Source organism: Columba livia, chromosome 4, assembly GCF_036013475.1.
Source record: "Columba livia isolate bColLiv1 breed racing homer chromosome 4, bColLiv1.pat.W.v2, whole genome shotgun sequence".
Lineage (NCBI taxonomy): Eukaryota > Metazoa > Chordata > Aves > Columbiformes > Columbidae > Columba > Columba livia.
In genome coordinates this window covers 71,019,224-71,038,598 of record NC_088605.1, presented here as the reverse complement: position 1 = coordinate 71,038,598, position 19,375 = coordinate 71,019,224, and the positions used below count along the sequence as shown (strand labels likewise).

The window sequence follows — 19,375 nt, the reverse complement described above, 5'->3', positions numbered from 1 at the left end:
GAAAACTGGGCACCTACGGCTGATTTTCAAAGCACTGCCCAAGAGGTACACCAAACCCTCTCCCATGGGCATTGCTGAGGAGGATTTGGGTGGGTACTCCCTTTGATAACTTTGTCTTAATGCCCAGTTCACCTTAACTGCAATAAAATTGCAATATTATACAGTATGGCCTTGTAGTACTCTGTTTTTTAATAAAGATGTTATAAGAGGTTGGGGTAGATCTTATAGATGATGATTTTGGGTTAACTACTGTGTTCATCATTATTGTGATTTTCATTCGCTAGCTTGTGAAGTGACTTTAGAGGGTGAAGCATTTTTTTTATAGTGTATAAGGCAGTGAGTCTCAGAAACGCTCTCATTACTTTAAGCTAAGTGGTGTATTCCTACTTATGTTGTCTGTTCTAGTAAAGGCTTCTGTGTGTTTTATTTCATAACACTAAGAATAGTTCTATTATAATAAACTTAGTTTGCACTTGGAGAAATAAAAATTTCTGCAATATAGTGTAATGATTTTTTTTCATAGAAATGAAGTATAAACCTGAACAAATCTCCTTTGAAGTGTATATTTACCATGATTTTCTGTATAGAATGAAACTTATATTGCGTTCTGAGAGTAACAAATGATATTTCAAAGTTTTCAGTGCTTTGCAACATCACTTGGCAAGAAGATTGTTTTTCATTTCTGATGCCACTAATGTACAAACCCAAACTAATTTTCTCTTTTTCCTTCTATTTTGTGGCCTAATTTGTTCTCTCTATGTGATCTTACCAGTAAGCAGTACCTTGCAATTCTGAATACTGCATTACATACAAAGATCTCAGTGTACTTTATAACAGCTATTAAATTTAAGGAACCCTCCTTCCTTCATGCAAAAGGTAAGTATTGGTCCTTTTTGTTATAAAAAAGTGAATGGTGAAGTGCACGGCTCTTGCACAGTGTGCTACAATCATGCAGGAACCCTGTGGCGTGAATGTAGATGGAACGAAGGAATCTTTTAATACGCTGTACATATGGTTATGGCAGCCACCAAATCTGTCTGTGCATCCATAGACATTTTAATTTACTAAGTCTAATTGTGCCTGATTTCACTGCTAGTTCTCCTGGTTTTCCAGTCGACAGCCCAGTGGAAGGCAAAGGCTACGCCAACCAATACATACTGGCAGCTATAAGGGAGCTATATCTTTATCTTTCAGAAATCTGTTTGTTCACTCTTCAGCTCAACAAACATAGTTCGTTGCTGTGCAGCTGAGTAGACATTGTGTAAGAATGTATGTGACTGTCAATGACCACTTTGCTTGCTGCTTGTTTGTTGGTTATGCAATCACTTGTACACTGCTCTGTTACAAAATCATTTTCCCTGGTCCTTAATGCTTAACCCAGTGCTTAGTGCTTGCTTGGTCAGTCCTTAAGACCAAACCTTTGTTAGGTTGTTTCATTTTCTTCAAAACCACCGTGGGAATAATACTATTTCTGACTCCTGCAGGTAATCTCGGGAGACTCCTGTAGCGCAGTAGTTTTCACAGGGTTCCAAAGGCAAAGGGACTGTTGTGAAGATGTTTCTCCCTCTCCTGAAATCACCACTGTCACTTGAGTCTGAACTGGGACCTCTGTATTCACACTCCCACCAGCAACACAGGATCTGTCAGAAGCTTCAGAGTATGCAGAACCACTATCTAAAAGTTAAATATAATGTGGGCTGTTGCTTGTGCTTACTACGTCTGCATTTTTCCCCACTGCTCTTCTCTCCTTGCCCCTGTCTAGATGGAGAATTGACAGCTGCGGCCTCACGCAGGGTGTGTTTGGTAGCTGCAGGGTTTGGATGCCAAGTTCTGGGATATCATTCTCACAGCGGCATTTGCGTCTGCGATAGAATCTGGCATTGCACTGCCTGCAGCTGTGAGACTCGCTCCGAGGTGGTGTCGGGTCAAGCTGCCTCCTCCATGTCAGACCCCCTTGCTGATGATCACTTGCTGCTTTCTGTACCAACTACTCTCTGATATGGCACAAGAAATCCACATGCAGGACTCTTCTGGCCACTGTGGGCAGGGTATGATAACTATATAGTGGTTTGCATTAGATCTGTACTGAGCCTGTAAATTATCTGATGCAGTAAATGCTGTCACATAAAAAATGCGCTTCCACTGCAAGCTTACTTCCAGCAGGCTCTGGGCAAGTTCTTCAGGAGATTCTAAATGCTCAGATACTTATTAATTAGGAAATATTTGCTTCTGGAGATCTCTTAAATCTATGATATGAATTGTAGGTAAATGAACATGCCCAGCAGTTCGCAATGTGTTTTATTCCACCTTTGAGTTAATCACAGGTGCTTTTGCTGCAGAAAACTGACCATAACAACGCTTGTTTCTACATTTGCTCCTATTTGTTGTCCAACTTGTTTGATTCTGCCTTTGAGATGTGATACACAGATGTAAGCTTAGGCAGGTGTGTGTTTGTATAGCTACGCCAAACTGGTGTAATAGACACACCAGGTGAAATGGAGTTAATCTGACAAAGTGAGTTATATTGGCAAATGCAATGACTCTCTTCCACATACTCAGTGAGGTAGCTGTAAAAGAAAAACATAACATGTTCCCTGGAGTTAATTTTCTAAAGAGCATCATGGTCACAAGAAGAGTGAAGCATCTGAAAAGGTCTGTAATGTGGAGACAGAAGTTGACTGAAAAATTCATTTTAATTATTCATCTTCCCAAGCCAGAATTCATATGTTAAAAAGAGTAAAAGTAGCAATACTTGTGATAGATGAAGAATCTATGGACTGATGTTTTAAGTTCCAATCTCTTACTGATGTCAATGGAAATGTTGAGTGCTCAGCAAGTCTGAAAATCAGTGAAATTTGATTTCAGCCAGTGCCTTTGTTCTGAGAGATCTTTTAGAGTGGCTGTTATAGTACGTGCAGTAGAAAATATTTTGTGGTGGGTGAAGCAGAGCTATCTCTGGGATGGAAACACAGCACAAAACCATGGGGAGGATTTATTTTTTGGCCTTGTTACTGAAGTAATGCCATACCTGTTGCTGAGATCCTTTCTTAAATGTTCTCATGTAGCAAGCTGCATAGACCTTATTCATGGTAACAAATGACTTGCTTTATCTTCAGTTTTATCTTCAGAGTGCCAAATGACTGTTTCAACATGCTATTTTAACTACTCGTTTATGTCTGCTAACATAGAGGCTTAACGCAGTCATCTCACATTGATAAATGTCATAAGTCAGTCATGTACTATGTAGTTCCCCAGAATGTTTTTCTCTTGTTTTGACTGTTTGGATATGAGAGAGATCATATCATATATCATATCATATCGTATTGTGGGTCTGCAGATTAGTTGTGGTCTGAGGTATATTTGGTTTATGAGGGTAAAAAAAGTAATCCTATTATTAAGAGATTTTTCTTCCTGCTTCTAAACCTTCCCTATACTTCCAGGATGGTAAAATTAATTAATTACTTTATTAACCATGCATTACCTGATTGCAGTGAAGAGGTCTCTTCTTCTAGAAAAGATCATTGTGCTATTGGTATGTCAGATAGTTCTGTCTTCACTTTTACTTCAGAGAAAAACAAAGATAAATTCTGGGACATGCCTTTGGCTGTGTTTTGAGTAAAGGCAAAAAGGGAAATGGAACTGGGGGAGGGATGGGTTATGGGGGGTAGGTGGGTGGGGTGGAGATTGGAGGAGATGTACAGAGATGACAGTTTGTGTAAATGAGAGACTAAAAGAGTGTAAGAGATTAAATTGCTTCTGGGTTTTAATAGGAAAGGGAGAGCTTATTAATTTTCTCCTTCCGTGAGTTTCTATAAGTCTGCCCTGGAAGAGGTCAGGGCTGGGTTGGGGTGGCCACCCTCACCGTCTGGCAAACACTCTGCTGGTGGTTGCTCACAAAGCAGTGACACATTCCTTTTGAGCTGTTTAGGTTGTGTGCTCCCAGCTTAAACACTGAAGAAAATTGTGTGAGGGAGAACCGACGGCTGCAGAATTAGTAAAAGAGGTTAAGGTGGAACGTACTGCAGCTCCCGGGCAGGATCTTGTAATCCTAGATGGGATGGCATTATATTGCTCTTTCACATTGGTTGCCCTTTTGTATTCCAGGGGACTATTTGGAGAAGCAAATGCTGTTTGGCATGAGTCTGGCCCTGCATAATTTACATTTCTATTATTGTATTTTATAGCATGCAGAATAGAGACTCGGTTCTGAACAGAATGTGTGGAAATGCAGCTACCATTTGTCAGTCTGGATGTAATTTGTTGCATTAGCTTAGCAATAAAGACGGAGTGAGCAGAATATGGCAACGCTCAGGCAGAAACATCAAGAAAAAGTTGCTTTTAAGGGAGAGAGGCCAAATTTATAATCAGGTTTCATGCTTATTTTCTAACAGTACAAGTCTGGACTCTTATCAATTCAGAGGAATACAGGGAGGTGAAATTCCCAGGGACGGAACTTGTACAGCTGTAGGTTACAGGCTGGTGCTGCTGCTGTTTCCAGCTGTTGTATTAGAACTGATTCTAGCACAACACTGCAGAAACAAAAAGGAAAGAAAAAAGCAACAGAACCGAATACCTCACAGTAGTGAGGCTCAACAAAGGCTGGTGCAGCCTGGCAACCATTTGAACACCTACTTAAATCTGAGCACATTCAAAATTCAACAAATCACTTCTGCTTGTGCTCTAGAGCTTTGCTGATCTGGGCAAAAGGACTGGGAAAAAGGAGATTTTTATTTATTTATTTAAATACCAGAAGAATTATCAACTTCATGCACTCAGAATTTATCTAGTTTATATACTTCAGCAACACAGGTGTGAAAGAGCACTGCATCACATCAGTAGCCTTTTCCAGCACTGATATGTGCATATAAATGACTGCAACATGTGTGAGAGATGCAGAATCTGAACACGTTGCCTTGGTCTCTGACAGCAGGTGTTTTCCTGGAACTGCACATGGGCCAAATTCAGACATAAGAGAGATGGCCTCAATTTTGAAAGCAGAATTACAAACACACCCCCTAGATTTGAATCTGACCTTAAGCCAATTTGTATTTCCAGTTGATATATGCTGGAGAAACTAGAGCATATTTTTTCCCCTCCCCCCCTCCCCACTTTTGCATGAAATGTTTTGATTACAAAGTTTGTTTCTGGTGCTAAAACACGAGATGTTATTAAAATGAATGCAGCTAATCGTGATCGAACAGTTAGGCTATAAACCTGCCTACAGCCTCTGAGAAATAAAACTTAGCTGGCATATCACAGGTACTTCTCAAGCAGGAGGGGCTGCTTTTCTAAATAGAGTGTATTTAATATGGGTGGCTGGGTATCTGCATTCTGGCTCAGTTCCCTATAGTAAGGAACTGACCACATTACTATTTGCAAACACAGGGTTCACTCAAGTGGTACTAAAAAGAGAAGAGGTGGGGCAAGCGGAGCTTTAAAAAGAAGAGAGGAGCCTGTCCAAGTTTGTATGTAAAAAGCAACTGCGTTTTGGAGAAGCTCGGTACCTGGAGATCTCACTCCCTGTACTCCACTGAGGGTTGTGCTGAACAGTTTTCCAAATTCTCTGCTTTTAAGATTTTAAGCAGAAGCTTTACTGGTTGCGGGGAAATTCACAGTGATCCTTGTGAACTTGCTTTTAAGCTGTGTTAAATTTGTGGCAAGAGTGTCAGGCATTTCATACTTGGCTTCCAAAAAAGAAAAAAAAGGAAAGAAAAGGAACGAAAGAGAGTGAGAGAGAAAACCCAGCGTCTGTGGGGAAGAAATCTCCCAGGAATTTCTTCAAGGTTGTAGTCAGACACAGTAAGGGCTAAAGTGACAAGAAACGCAAGGCAAAGATAAAACTTGGTGTTGTGATAAGATGTCTGAGTGTAAAGCAGGAGATTGCAGAAACCTTTTGGGATTACACATGCTCATCTTGTCCTGGATATGACTGAATACAAGCTAGTTTTTCTCTAGTGACAGTTCAAATAACCCTCAAGATTATGTTTCTCTTCGTTGTTGCTTTTTTGCCAGTGATTTTTAAAATTGGTTTTGTCAGCCTCTCAACTCTGCAGCACCGGAACTGTCCTAATGGATACAGATTAAAGACTGAAAACTCTGCTTGTATAGGTAAGTTGCTGACTATTCACAGATTAAAAAGAAAAAATCGCATTTGTATTCTCTTAATTGAGCTTTATAATTTTCCAAGAGTTTTTTACAGGTTGCTTGTGTGATACTGACAGAATTGATAAATCAAATCCTCAGTATCTTTTATTTGTCATAATGAACAGAACTCATTTTATTTAGTTTGTTTTTCAGAAATAAATCACCTGTCTGTCAGTTTAACTGTCACCAAACAGAGATCTGAACTGTTCTCAAGTTATCAAAATTTCTTCTCGCAGCTTTAGTGTCTCCATCTTTTCAATGCATTTGCATGTACTAATTTGTGCTTCTATATATGTACAACTTGTGTATGGGTGTATTTTTGTACTTCTGTATGCATATAAATAGATTATTTTAATTGTATGTATTAGTCTGTATATATATAAAACTTTAAAACTACTCTTTCTATGTTTATTGGTGTATGCAGATATGTGTGTTTATAATTTAATAATGCATATCACACAAACATGAATCATAGCTGTGTTTCATACTGTAGTACTAAAGTTCAGGTGAAATGGATAATACTAATACTATGTGTAATCAACTCTGCTATTTTGAGCAGGTCAAATGCAGGTTCCTATTCTTTACAAAGTGTAAGACAAAGAATGACAGAACCCTTCTCCGCATTCTGCCACCCTGAATTCCATGTTTTTTTCTTTTAGAAAGCCAGGGCCAATGAAGTTGTGGGCTTTGCAGTAGTGAGTTGAGGAAATGCTCTGTAAGGATTCAAGCAAATAGACCTAATACTTGGAGTTAATGCTTTTGCCTTAAGTTGCTTGGGCTTCAGAGTCTCTGACTCAGTTCTTGACATGAGTCCAGTGATCTAATAACAGGTGCCTCCTCTGTGCATTCTGCCAAGAAATACCAGCTTGTAAGCACAAAATAGAAGTATACATATTAAAATAGAAGTATGCTCTCGTATTGAGAGAGGAGGAGATATCATTTGTACACAAAAAATGCCTAAACCTGACTGAAGGTTTATCTTTGAGCCAAACACACCTAGGGTGCTTCCACACTGATGCTGGAATTCAAATGAGAAGCATACTTCTGAATTGAATCTCCATACTGCCACCTCTTACTGTGCTTGGCTTCACATTGTGAAGCGCACAAATTGGATTTCCTTTAGACCAACTTAAACCAGAAGGTGTTCCCATAGGAGAGCATCTATCTTCTCTGCTGTTGGTGGCTGTTCGGTCTATGGGACCGGACTAGACCTAGTTCTCCATAACCTCAACCTGCAATATATGCAGTGTATATGTCATCTTTTCAGCAACTGTTGTACTTTACACAGCCTCTCCTGTACATCCATGCTGTTTGCTAATATGTATGTAGGTTCCACAAATTAATTATGATGTATGTTAACTATGACTCTTCCATTACTGGGTTGCCCAATTAAGATATCCTCTATAACAGGGGAATCCTACCGACATGAAGGGGATCGCTTGGCTATTTTTTAATCAGTCAAAATGTGCTCTAAATATTGAGATTTGAAAGGCTACAAAGATGCATTTTTGGTTTCAGTTGACATATTTCACGTATTAATATACATTACTCTTCCATTGATGGAGACAAAACCTGCCATGCATTAGATCTTCTCAGCTGAAAATGAGATACATTCAGCTGCTGTATGAATGGGGGTTTCTATGTAAAGCACCAAAACAGAATGGCCAGCAGCTCAACAAGCTCTGCAAGAAGTAGTAATAGAAGCAGTGTTTTGTGTAAGAGCTAACATTACTGTGACATAGTCTAAGCAATTCTGTGTAACAGAATAAATGAAAAATGAGATGTGCTACGTTATCTTTTTCATTAGTGACCACTGGATTACAGGAGATTAAGCAAATGTGAAATTTTGACATGAAATGTAAGACTGAAGGATGCTTTGTTGAAATGGATTTCCCCTCTTCCTTCCTCCGTGTGTTGAATATACAAGTCGTGTTCTGACCTGAAGACTGGATGTATGATATTCTAGTTCATTAATTATGTGAGATAGAGAGTGTGGTGGAAGCAAGTGGTAGGAAGCTGGAGGCAGGCTTTGAAGGTAATAGTGGGGATAAAAGTGGTGAGTGGGAGACATGACTCATACCACTGAACTGTGAACAATGACAGCAAGCTGAACTGTGGCTTGGCGGCCATTCTCAGTGAGCTGTAATAAATATACCAATTGTAAAATGTTCATTATTCGTCTGTGACCATCGTGGCATCCTGCCAGCCAGAAGGACTACACTGAATTGAGAAGGTGTCTTGCTCTCTGTTAGTGAGCTGTTACAAGTGATACTTGCTGGAAAGTGTGTGGGCTTTTCTGGATTTGTTTTCCATACTGCCACTACAGATGAAGGTCTAGGTCATGCTCTTCTTACATTGCTAAATAGCTAACTTCCTAATTAGTTCCTTTTATTTCTAGGGATATTCAAAGATCAAAGACCTTCTCATCCTGTGGAAGGATAATGAAATCTAACCCTAAAATGTCTCACATAATTTTATAGTTATTTTAAGAGAGATTATTTGAATCCTGACTTGGTATGCTCAGAGAGGAGAGGCCTTTCAGCTGGGGCATGTGTCCCACAACAGTGTGGTTTATGAGGAAAGAAGTATGGGGGAACAGATCAGGAGGTCAGAGCAAGACTAGTCCAGTGAGTTAACATATCCCTTTATTGGCAAGTTATGGTAGAATTGGAAGCATTTCTGCAATTCTTGACATTATTATCTTGATTTAATATTTTAAACTGATGTTAGGACTGGGGATTTTGTTACCTTTAAGTAATTCACTGTAAGTAACACTGGGGTGTTCCTTAGACCCCAGTGAAAACACAGAACCTTCTACCCCTAAAAAAAAATGCTCTGGGACACATAGGAGTTATTCTTCCTACAAGGTAAAAGCATGGGAGAACTTTGATTTCTAACACATTCAAACACTTTAGAATCAGACGACTGCCTTCCTGAAGTACCACTTTAACAACAGTATTTTTTATTCTCTCATGGTGTGTAGATGCTCTCCCCACTTGAGACCAAGAGCATGACACTGTCTATCTGAAGAAGCCCCTAGAACAGCTCCTTGCATTATCAATTTTAGACTAGGCACTAGTGCCTGTTAGTCTCGGGTTATCCTAGGTAAATGTTATGCTCTGGATACTGCAAGGCTGGAGGTGTACCTTGCCTTCAGAGATGATTTTGAATGCCCACTTTCAAAGTTTTAAAGCTAAGGAAGATAGTTATTTAGAAAAAAAAAATAATAATGTTGTAAAAAGATTTTGAAGAAGTCAAAACACAGCCCACATTATTGAAGTTACACCTAATTGTAGGTTCTTAAATTCTGCACATCTCTGCTAACTTCTGACATTAACTGATCAGACCTTGTCACTTCAGGGCTGACGTGCTGCACATTCCTAAAGAGCTAAAGCCTGCAATTGAAGGTGACAACTGCAGCTTTCTAGGTCAGCTCTTTTGGTCAGATACTTCTTTCTGTGTCTCAAGCTTTCCTTCTTTCTTCCTGTTCACTCTTCTCCATGAAGCACTGGTAATGTGGAATATTAAGCTATTCCTCTTCGTATTACACCTTTAAGATCACCATAGTTAGCTAAATCTTGGCTTCAGTTTGCTCCATACAGCCTTCTGAAGACACATTGTTAAAACTTCTGGTGGTGTATTCTGAGAAATATGAAATGCCAGAACCTTATTAATTCACAGCTATCTTTTCTCTGCAAACATGGCATAAGGAACAATAACACCCAATGAAATTGGGAGCTGTGTTGTCTACCTTGTCATGACATAGGGATAAACCTCTTGAGACCTCACTGTATCCCTCTGTATTTCAGAAGAGCTGCAGTTGAGGCATACTTGTTTGCTTATTTTCAGTAGCTGTCTTCCAGCTAGCTTGTTTCACATTATACTGCCCTGGGGAAAGATGTCATTGTCATCAAATAGTAGTCAGGAATTCTTGAACATGGGTCTGAACTCACAGACCAATTCAGGAGATGATTCTATTTGAATTCTCTGGAAATTGGATCCAGGTGAATGTGGACAAGGATTATCTTTAGCTCTAAAAACTTGGATCAAAATAGGAAGGAGGTGTTACAAGAAATGACAGAAATGGCATCACACATCAATGTAAAGGTTAATCCTGAAGTGGGCTAAGGGCCAGTCTAGGACCAATGACTCATACAAGACTCATCATTGTTTTGCTCTGTAGAAAATAGCAGATATTATTTTTTGTTCTGTTTTAAAGAAAACTGACTACTTTGTAGTATTTAATTTGAAATCTGATTTTAAAGGGAGCTAGACAATGGTGTTTGCTGATGCCTTTCAAAGAGGGCCAGATGGTTGCCTTATAAACTTCATCTTTGAAAAGCAAGCCAGTAACAGTATGTTGAAAGTTGCATTATCCAGGAATTAGAGGTCCATTTTGTACTCACTAATTTACACATAACATTTATTTTAGAGAAAAAACCAAAATATATTCCAGTACTCAAACCCTTGAGATCTGTGTGCAGAAAGGTCAAAACCTGAAAACATTGTAGTCACTTGAGATCTTTTTTTCTCTCCAAGATGTCTGCAAGTGGTTTCTGAATTTTATTTTGATTCTGAATTTGATTCTACTTTGTATTTGATTAAATCACACGATTCCTCTTACTGCCATATCTGTGACATGATCACCTCTGTGGCTCTGGACTGAAAGAGTCCAGGAGTTGACAACCGTCTTATTATGTTCACATTGAATTTCTTACCATAGCATTAGACCACTTGACAGGTTCTATTTTCTCAAAAATTGTGAGTAATCAGGTTGTACTTTAAACCTGGTTTAAAATTAGAGAGAGAAGATACTGAGCTGTGCCTAGTCTAGTTTATTGTGATCTGCTGAAAGATGAAGCGTCTTTTGCCATTTCTGGCTATCTTCTATTCTTTGATCTGTATGCTTTTAACAAAATAGATAAAAGAGATGGCCTTCTTTCTTTGTAACTGAGATGAAATTTCATGTTTCATCTTGTTGAAAAGATTATGATGGTGTCTAGATATAGCGAATTGAAATAATCCCCCGTTCAACTCCACAGGAACCAAATCTGAGTGAGGTTATTTGAGTGGCTGTATCTGCACACCTATATTTTATGCATATAAAGTATATGTATTTGGGGCCATAATGAAACACAAGTTCTGACTCACTGTGGTTTCTCTGTATCCCTGCCAGGCATACTAATGCTTCACCTACCACAATCAGAGCATTTCTCAGGACTCAATAAAGTAGCATATTTGTATGCAAAGTCATTGAGAGCTGCCAACATCATGATGAAATGATGCATCGTTTTGCTGATTCTCATGGCATTTTTTGTATAAAGAAGCCTTTGAGAGCTGAGCAGAACCTCATTCTTCCTTTCAGGGCTGGCTGTCAGGGCACTGCAGACAGCTTTTGTGCTCACTAAGCCGATTTCTTTCACAGGGTAAAGTTCCCACTGGGGGAAGTGGTTGCCAGGAGACGTAAAACAGCTACAGCAAGATGCAACTCCACACTTTGCTTTGGTGCTAGAAGTGCAGGTGAAGGCACTGCTAGTTACATCTGATGGGCCGTTTTGTGACTGACTTCACCTAAACTTTAAGAGACAGCCTTGCGTTTGTGGCGTGTTTTCTTTTTGTGTGTGTTTTTGTTTGTTTGTTTGCATGGGGTTTTTTTTGTTTGTTTTTGGTTTTTTTTGTGTTAGCAAAGAAGGAGCATGTTAAGCATAGGACCCTTTTCCATTGTTAGTGCCATCACAGCTGAGTGTTCAGAGTGCTGCGCTGTGATTTACGATAGCACTGTTCCTGTTGGTGATTCCTCTTTGCCGCTGGAAGGGACATTCTCTGGTGGCCAAGCTGCCTATTGCTGCTGCACCTCTCGTCTTTTATTGGGTGGTTATTCTTCCACTACAGCCTTTTTTTCAGCTGAGGTGATTGCTTGCTTTTCGGTATGTGTGGGATTCACTTTATTATGTGAACTTTGGTGGTGATGAAAATGAGCAGACTGATAACCTTTAAATCCTCTCTTTGTAGCCTGATCAATCAATGTACTTTTTCTTGGAGAGTCAGTTTTGTATGCTCATATAAAGCTGGAAAATCCATTCTGCAAATAACAGGTCACTGTCCAGTTACCTTGGTACATAGCTCAGTAACCTGTGCATGATTTAAACATGTCTTCCCAGTCTGATCTTGACTTGAGAATATCCACTGATGTTTTTCACACCTTCACAGCTTTTCTTGGTAGCTAGTTGTCTTAGTGAAGCACACTTTTCTGTTAAAATGTGAATTTAATGTCTAAATTTGATTTCCTTGGCTTCAGTTCTCAGCCATCAGTCCTTGTTAAATCTTCCCTGCAAAAAACTATAGTGTCCTTTAGAAAATCTGGCACTTTTTCTTTGTGCAGGTATTTATCTACTGTGATCAATCCTTTTCACAAATTGCTTTCTCATGGTCTGAGCAGACTGAGCTCTTTAAGAGTCTCACAGGAAGGCATTTTCCCTTATCCTAAAATCAGGCTTTTTACCCTTGTTTTATACACTTTCTAATTTTTCAGGATCCCTTAACAACCTGTATCTGAGAACCACAAACAGCATTCCAACATTGTCTGACCACTGCTACATATAGAATAAAATTATTTCCCCACTGTCATTAATTTTTCCTGTGTTTGTATGTGTTATTTAATTTGTCTTGCAAAGTAACATGCTAAGAGATCAGCTTTCTGTCCAGTATGAACACAAATCCTTTTCAGAGTAAGCAGTCTTCCTGATACAATCTGTAGGTCAGGCCTATTTTTCTTATTCTTATTTAATGTGCTCTTTATTGTGGTTGGATAATAGTTCTTTCATCAGTGCTTCACATTGCTTAGTCAAATAACCTCTGTGTTTAGCAATCACCCATACATTATTTCCTCAGAGAAATAACATCAGGTTCATTTAACAAGCCACTATTGTCATAAGAGTATGCTGATTAACATGAACGATATTATAGCCTTTTCCAAGGGTCTTGCACCTGCTTTTGTGTAGGTGACTAGATCAGACGAACTGTCTGCCCTAGTCAGCCAGACTACCTGAAAACCAGAGCATCAGGGAGGGATACAAACAGCATTCATGCCTGCAGGTTCCTTCACAACTCTGCTGAAGCTGACAGCAGCTGTGGTCACCAAAGCCCTCCTGTATGGGTTATCTAAGAGCCCTTTAGTTCTAATGATACCCAGGCAACGTTAGCCAGGAGCAGCTAGTTTTAAACTGGAAACCTGGAGCTTATGGTTTCTGTAGCCCATTAACAAAATTCTAAGCCAGTCAAAACTTTCTAGAGGGGATTTGGAGGAGTTACTCTTTTAATACTGTAGAGAATGGCAGGTATTTCCCTAGTACATGTAAGCAAATATGCTCCTGAAAGCTGACTGTTTGAAGAAGATTGTGGATTAGAATTAAAGTGCTTTATGGAATTAAGTTGCTGAAAATACTTCTGCTTCACCTTCATCTTCTGCTCAACATAAATCAGTTACATGTGCTCTGATTATATTTCATACTTTATCAAATTAGTTCATCTGCTATGTGGAACATAACGTTGTGGGAAAACTCTGAAAACACTAAGGAAATGTTCCCTAGTCTGTACCGATGCGTTAGGTGGCTAAAAAACATTGATATTATTTTTGAACAACTTTGACACCTGACACAGAAGAAATCCCTAAACACTTCTCCTTGCACGTAGTTTTTTAAAGCAGTTAAAGGAGACAAGTTCCCAGATGCATGGGATATCACAGATTTGATCGTCTATCTCTTCCTCGGTTACGGAGATAGTTTCTTTCAAAGTGCTAGTGTGAGATGGTTAAACCGCAGCTCCTCATAATTATCATGAGGTGCCATTTCTGACCTTCTTTGAACTTGGGGAATCCTCACCTAACACTCACAGACCTCCTGAAGCATCGTGGTAATTAGCACTTCACTCAAGTGATCATCTAAAATAAGTTATCCAAGGAGAAGCTCCTTCTATTGCCCTAAATTATTGATCAGAGATACAGAAAAAAAAAAAAAAAGTTGATAGCTATAATTGGAATACCTGTACGTGCAAAGTCAGATGATAAAATCCAGAATGAAAGCCACTGATGTCAAATAGTATGTGGATGGGAAAAAGACTGCTCCTTAGAGCAACCCTCACTGTGGTTATCCAAGAAATGTGTCAGGATATGGTATTGCCAGATGTCAAGAGCCTCGGGAAGTTACTGTCAGATGCATTTGTTTACAGTAGGAACTAAAGTTTATCTAAATTTTCTAGGACAGTCACTCATGGTACTGCCGAAGGGTTTGATTTCTTTCCCCCCTTAGTGTAAAATACGCTCCTCAGTGGTGACCTTTCTTTTGAAAAATAATGTCCTTAATTTAGGACTTCATTGTTAGTGCCTCAAGACCTGATAAAACACATCAAGTATATTTTATTTCCTAAAAGCTCTAGCCTAATCTACCAGTTAAAAGCCCAGTTTCTAATTAGTTTGCTTGTTGTCTTGCTTTGGGCTTCTTGCTGTCACAATATAGTGGGCTTTTTAGTGTTTTGTATGTGTTTTTGCGATTTGACTCAAACTACAGTGAGCTCAATGTGGAACTCAGTACTGTGGCAGTCTGTTTGCTGTTTTGCAAAGCTGGTTAATTTGTTGGCAAATTATTACTGTGGAAAGAGGGATAAAGATAGAGGGAAGCAGCTGCAGGCAGCATTTGTATAGCAAATGATAATGCAAATCACAGAAATGGAGTACAAGACAAGTCTGTTCCCTGTGTTTGGGCAATCGGGGACCAGGTGATGTCCCTGGACAATCTTCTAAAATAAACCAAAAACCACTGTGCATAGGACAATGGACAAAATAATTCTGAAACCAATGCATGAATCAATACAGCCATCCTCTTCTCCTTTTATAATGATGAGAGATTAAATTTTGTGCCTAATTCATTATTAGATAACTATATCAAGGGTATTCTCTCTCTTTGCTGGTTTTGCTAGCTGAATTTTCCTGATCTGTTCAAAAACCTGTTTCAGATATTGATGAATGCCTTGAAGGTGGTTTGGGAACCTGCGGCCAAACCTGTGTCAACGTTCCAGGGTCCTACGTCTGCTCCTGTTTGCCCGGCTACACTTTGGATATTGACAAACGATCTTGCTATGTGAACGGTAAGGTAACTTTCTCTTTTAATAACTGAAAAAGAGATTGAGAGATCTAGTTCGCACTGTTTTTCCAAGTGAACCAAGTCCAGTTGGTCCATACTGGACACCAACTGGATTGCTCTGGTTTGGTGATGGAAAAACTGCCTGTTCTACTGTTTAAGTGGCAAGGCCAAAAACAGGAGCCACAGAAGAGTGATGGTGAAGAATGGAAAGTGTGGTGTTGGGACAATGAGTGAACATCCAAAATGGAACAAATAAAACTAAACAATTACTTCCTTTTTAGTAGACAAACTCTCTCTGTGTGCTCGGAACTGTAAACTCTCATATCCTATCCTTACTACTTCCAAGAAAACATGGCAGTACACAAGATTTTGCTACCTTGGTCTCTTTCAGTGTGTTGGCCTTGATGTCTTTCCAGTGTGTTTAGGTTCTAGGGAAAGTACTGTGAAATTGTAAGCAGGAAGTCCTTCTTTTTGGTTTGATCCATTGGTGGTTTCTTAATAAACATGAGTGCTATTGTAAGTTCTTTCTCTCCCTTGCTTTGTCTTGAGTGTATAAATTGATTTTTGAATCTGTAAGATGCATTTACATTTTAAAAGCTTTTAGCCCTTCTAAGAGGATCACATCCACAGTTATGGCCTTTGAATAACCTTCATTTTTCCTCAGCAGATGCTACTCAAGGAAAAAAACCTAGTGGGATTTTCTTGATTGGTTTAACCCTATATTGCACCTAGAGTATGAGGTGGGAGTCCTGTCTGGGGTACCCTACAGCTCCAATCTGATCCATGAGCTCAGGTTTTCTTTTTCTGACTAATATTTACCTGGGACTCTCATTAATGCAGAAATGGGAGTGACAGGGCTTGTTTCTGACCAAGAAGTAAGTGATGTACTTAAGTCCCTGTGTATGTGGCCTTTGAGACCATGAACACAACCAAAGTGTGCTGTGCAACCCCCATATTGGCACCAACATGATTACTTCAGTCAGCTACTAGAATCATTGACAGCAGTTTGTGACTCACAAAGACCCAAGTTGGATTTTTTGTAGTTCTGCCTAAACATCTCTAGCTCTTTAAATATATATATATATATATATATATATATATATATAATCAAATAATTTGTAAACTCTTCAATTCTGAACTGAAGTGAAAACAAACTTGTTAACTCACAGCGATATTCGTACACAGGTATCTTTCAAGGAACAGTCCTACCTTAACATTGGAGGACTTAACTTTTTTAATGTTGTTACTAGCATAGCAGCAGTAGAAAGTAAGCAATAATTCAGGAGCTACTGTGATGGATAAAGAGCCCTTATGCTGGGAATAAAACCTTCTGTAGGAGTTCCACCAAATGAGATACCAACAGGAAGCTCTTTGGTGCAGGTGTTGTTTACCTGTTCATTAAAAAAACCCTGATAAATTTAAGTCCCAAATCTGACTGGTGCCTCTGCAATTTGTTTGGTCCCTGTTCCATTTACAACCCTCATTCACAGGTGCCTAATAGGAAATTCAGAGAGTGGAAAGGACCAAAACAAAGTTTATAAATGGTCTTGGTTGACTAATCGCCAAAAATGCAGGCAGTACAGCTGTCAGATTCCTGAGATAGATCAACCTTGCTACACTTCACCATTCATTTACCATTTACGTAATGCAAGTCTTCATAGTTTAAATATTCTCACATGGGGTTGCTCAGTGCAAATAGCAGCAGAAAAATGGAGTCACTAAAATCCTAGATGCAGCTGTTATATCTGGGTAATAACCTGAAAACTTCAGATACAAAACGGTCTGTTAGTCTAGAAACAGAATGCTGATCATCTTCCTAGTGAAGAGAAGAAAATGACATCTTGGGTGCTTGTCAGAACTTTCTGCCTAACTTGCTCTTCCTTGGAGAAATTGGAATTAGTCTTATTCCTCTGCTGTGAAAGAGGCTGAATCAAATAACCTTGCAATCATAATGAAGGTAGAGCATCAGGATAAATTCATAGGAGTGACATCTCTTGGTTTTAAAGCCATAAGTTTCCTGCTAATAGTAAAGATATTTAGTTAAAAAGTGCAAAACTTGTCAATAAAATCAGATGAATTCTCAAAAGTATATGTGCAAGAAAACAGATGATAGTGCATCTTTGGTGACATCCATCCCTGATAAGTGGAGAGTCACTCCCCATTACAGGAAGATCAGTTCAACAAGTGATTAGACAATCTTGAAAGCTGTCATTCTCTTGGAGATGTATCAATAATTGCATTTCAAAGTCACTTGGTTAGAGCATTACTCGTATGCCATGACCTGTTTCAGGCAAACATGTTATAAATCCCCACGACTACCACCATGATGGGCTTTCTTCTTTGAACGTTATTTTAGAGATAAATTAAAGACTATGCTGTATACGCCCAAGTTATTTTTTTTTTTTTAATTAGAAAAAAAGTTTCTTTTTAAAATGTAGGCTAAAATGTGATTGGTTACATAAAACTCCTTTCCTCTGCTATATACTTGATAGACATCTATAATATTCAGATTGTCTAAATGAATACCATTGTGGTCTGGAAACACAGTTAAGGTTCCTTGGGCAATCTTAACCCTGTCCTATGGTGATCCCCTAAAAATAACACAGAGGACTTGATAAGACTGTGTTAGTGTAATCTGCAGCGCCAACAATTATGTCCTACTAATTGTACTTCCATACTTATCACATGGCTTTAAGGCTGCAATAACTTCACTTGGACCATCCTTGCTGCTCATCGCTTTAAACTTTAATTTGATTTCTAGAGTTTGGGCCATAATTGGAACACTTTTAATTTTAATATATTTTAAGTTACTAATATGATCTTACGCTTCACTAAATAGGAATCCAGTTTTTGTCTGGAAGATGATGTTGTTGTTGAGCTGTAGGAGTTTTAAGTACAGGTCTTTTGGTTTCCTTCAGCCTTGTTTATCACAAGAAACCTCCACAGGGTCTGGCTTCTTTCTTTGCCCTGTCTTGTGAACTTGAATTTCTCTGTTTGGATCAAGTGAGACTCCACCTCTCTGTGATAAATTCTTGCTATCGCACAATAGTTGAAAGTTGTACTCGACCTGGAGATGCATCCATGGCATAATTCTTTCAGCCTCTGTTGACATGCGTGTAATGGTTCTCCTGATCGAGGTGTAGGATTTGGGATTAGTGGTAACAACCACTGCAATCTCAGTTTCATAATTCAGATTTTTGACCTAACTTTCAGCATTAAATGTGGAAGAACCATTACATCTATATCTTATTGGTTCTCTATGATATGCCTGAAAAGTTAGTGTTAAAATGTAAGAGAGATGGTTATAACCTGAACTTTCTTTTTGGCTAGTATAATACTGGTAAGAGCTTAATTCAGCAAAAGTGCAATGCTTATTTATTAATTGGTCTCTTTTTGTTTTCTCCTCACCAGACCCTGCACCATTCCTACTTTTTAGCCATGGAAATGCCATCTTTAGAATTGACACTGAAGGGACCAATCATGAAAGACTGGTGGCTGATACCGGTCACTCAACACTTATGGACTTTCATTATACAGAAGAGAAAGTGTATTGGGTAGACTCTGAAAGGCGACTACTTCAAAGAATGAACCTGAATGGCTCAAAACGAGAGGTAAAGTAATCAGTTCTCTGGAATTCTCCAAGTTAATGGCCATAAAACCATCCATGGAAACCATCTGGTCCTTAGGTACAATTTTGCCGTTCCTGTTCTTTGATTAACACTTCAGACTTCTTAAATAACCTTGCTGTCATAATAGTTATGGCCCCGAATCTAGGCTATTCTGCTGGCATTCACAGGACATTTAGTATTTTCTGTGGGCCAAGTGAAGGGGAGTTAAAAATGGAGGAGAGGAAAATCAGACAAACTAAGGCTTTGAAGACAATAATGTTTCTATCAGTTTTAAATTAATCCCCGGTGTTATGGAAGTTTTTCTTCCAGATTACTGTAACTCAAACTGACACAAATGGTATAAGAAGAATGTGCTTGAATTCTTACTCATTTTTTCTCAAACCTTTTATTGGTTTCTATGGTTGCATAAATGCTTCTCTTACTACTTCATCTTCTGTTCAGAAAAAGCTGTGCAGTCCATTGAAT

At 38.9% G+C, this 19,375-nt stretch overlaps 1 protein-coding gene across 2 annotated transcripts in view; it reads left to right on the top strand.

Annotated features, from left to right (window-relative positions):
• The first annotated feature begins 5,409 nt into the window (after nucleotides 1–5,409).
• EGF (epidermal growth factor) overlaps nucleotides 5,410–19,375 on the top strand; it is a 61,172-nt gene continuing 47,206 nt past the window's right edge. For both annotated transcript variants that reach the window (XR_010472458.1, XM_005515250.3), the window contains exons 1-3: nucleotides 5,410–6,108; nucleotides 15,154–15,285; nucleotides 18,693–18,892. Coding sequence is in view for 1 of the 2 variants with exons in the window: in XM_005515250.3 (XP_005515307.2) it covers nucleotides 5,982–6,108; nucleotides 15,154–15,285; nucleotides 18,693–18,892 (459 nt within the window). In the remaining variant the exon portion in view is untranslated. The remainder of the gene's footprint in view (nucleotides 6,109–15,153; nucleotides 15,286–18,692; nucleotides 18,893–19,375) is intronic.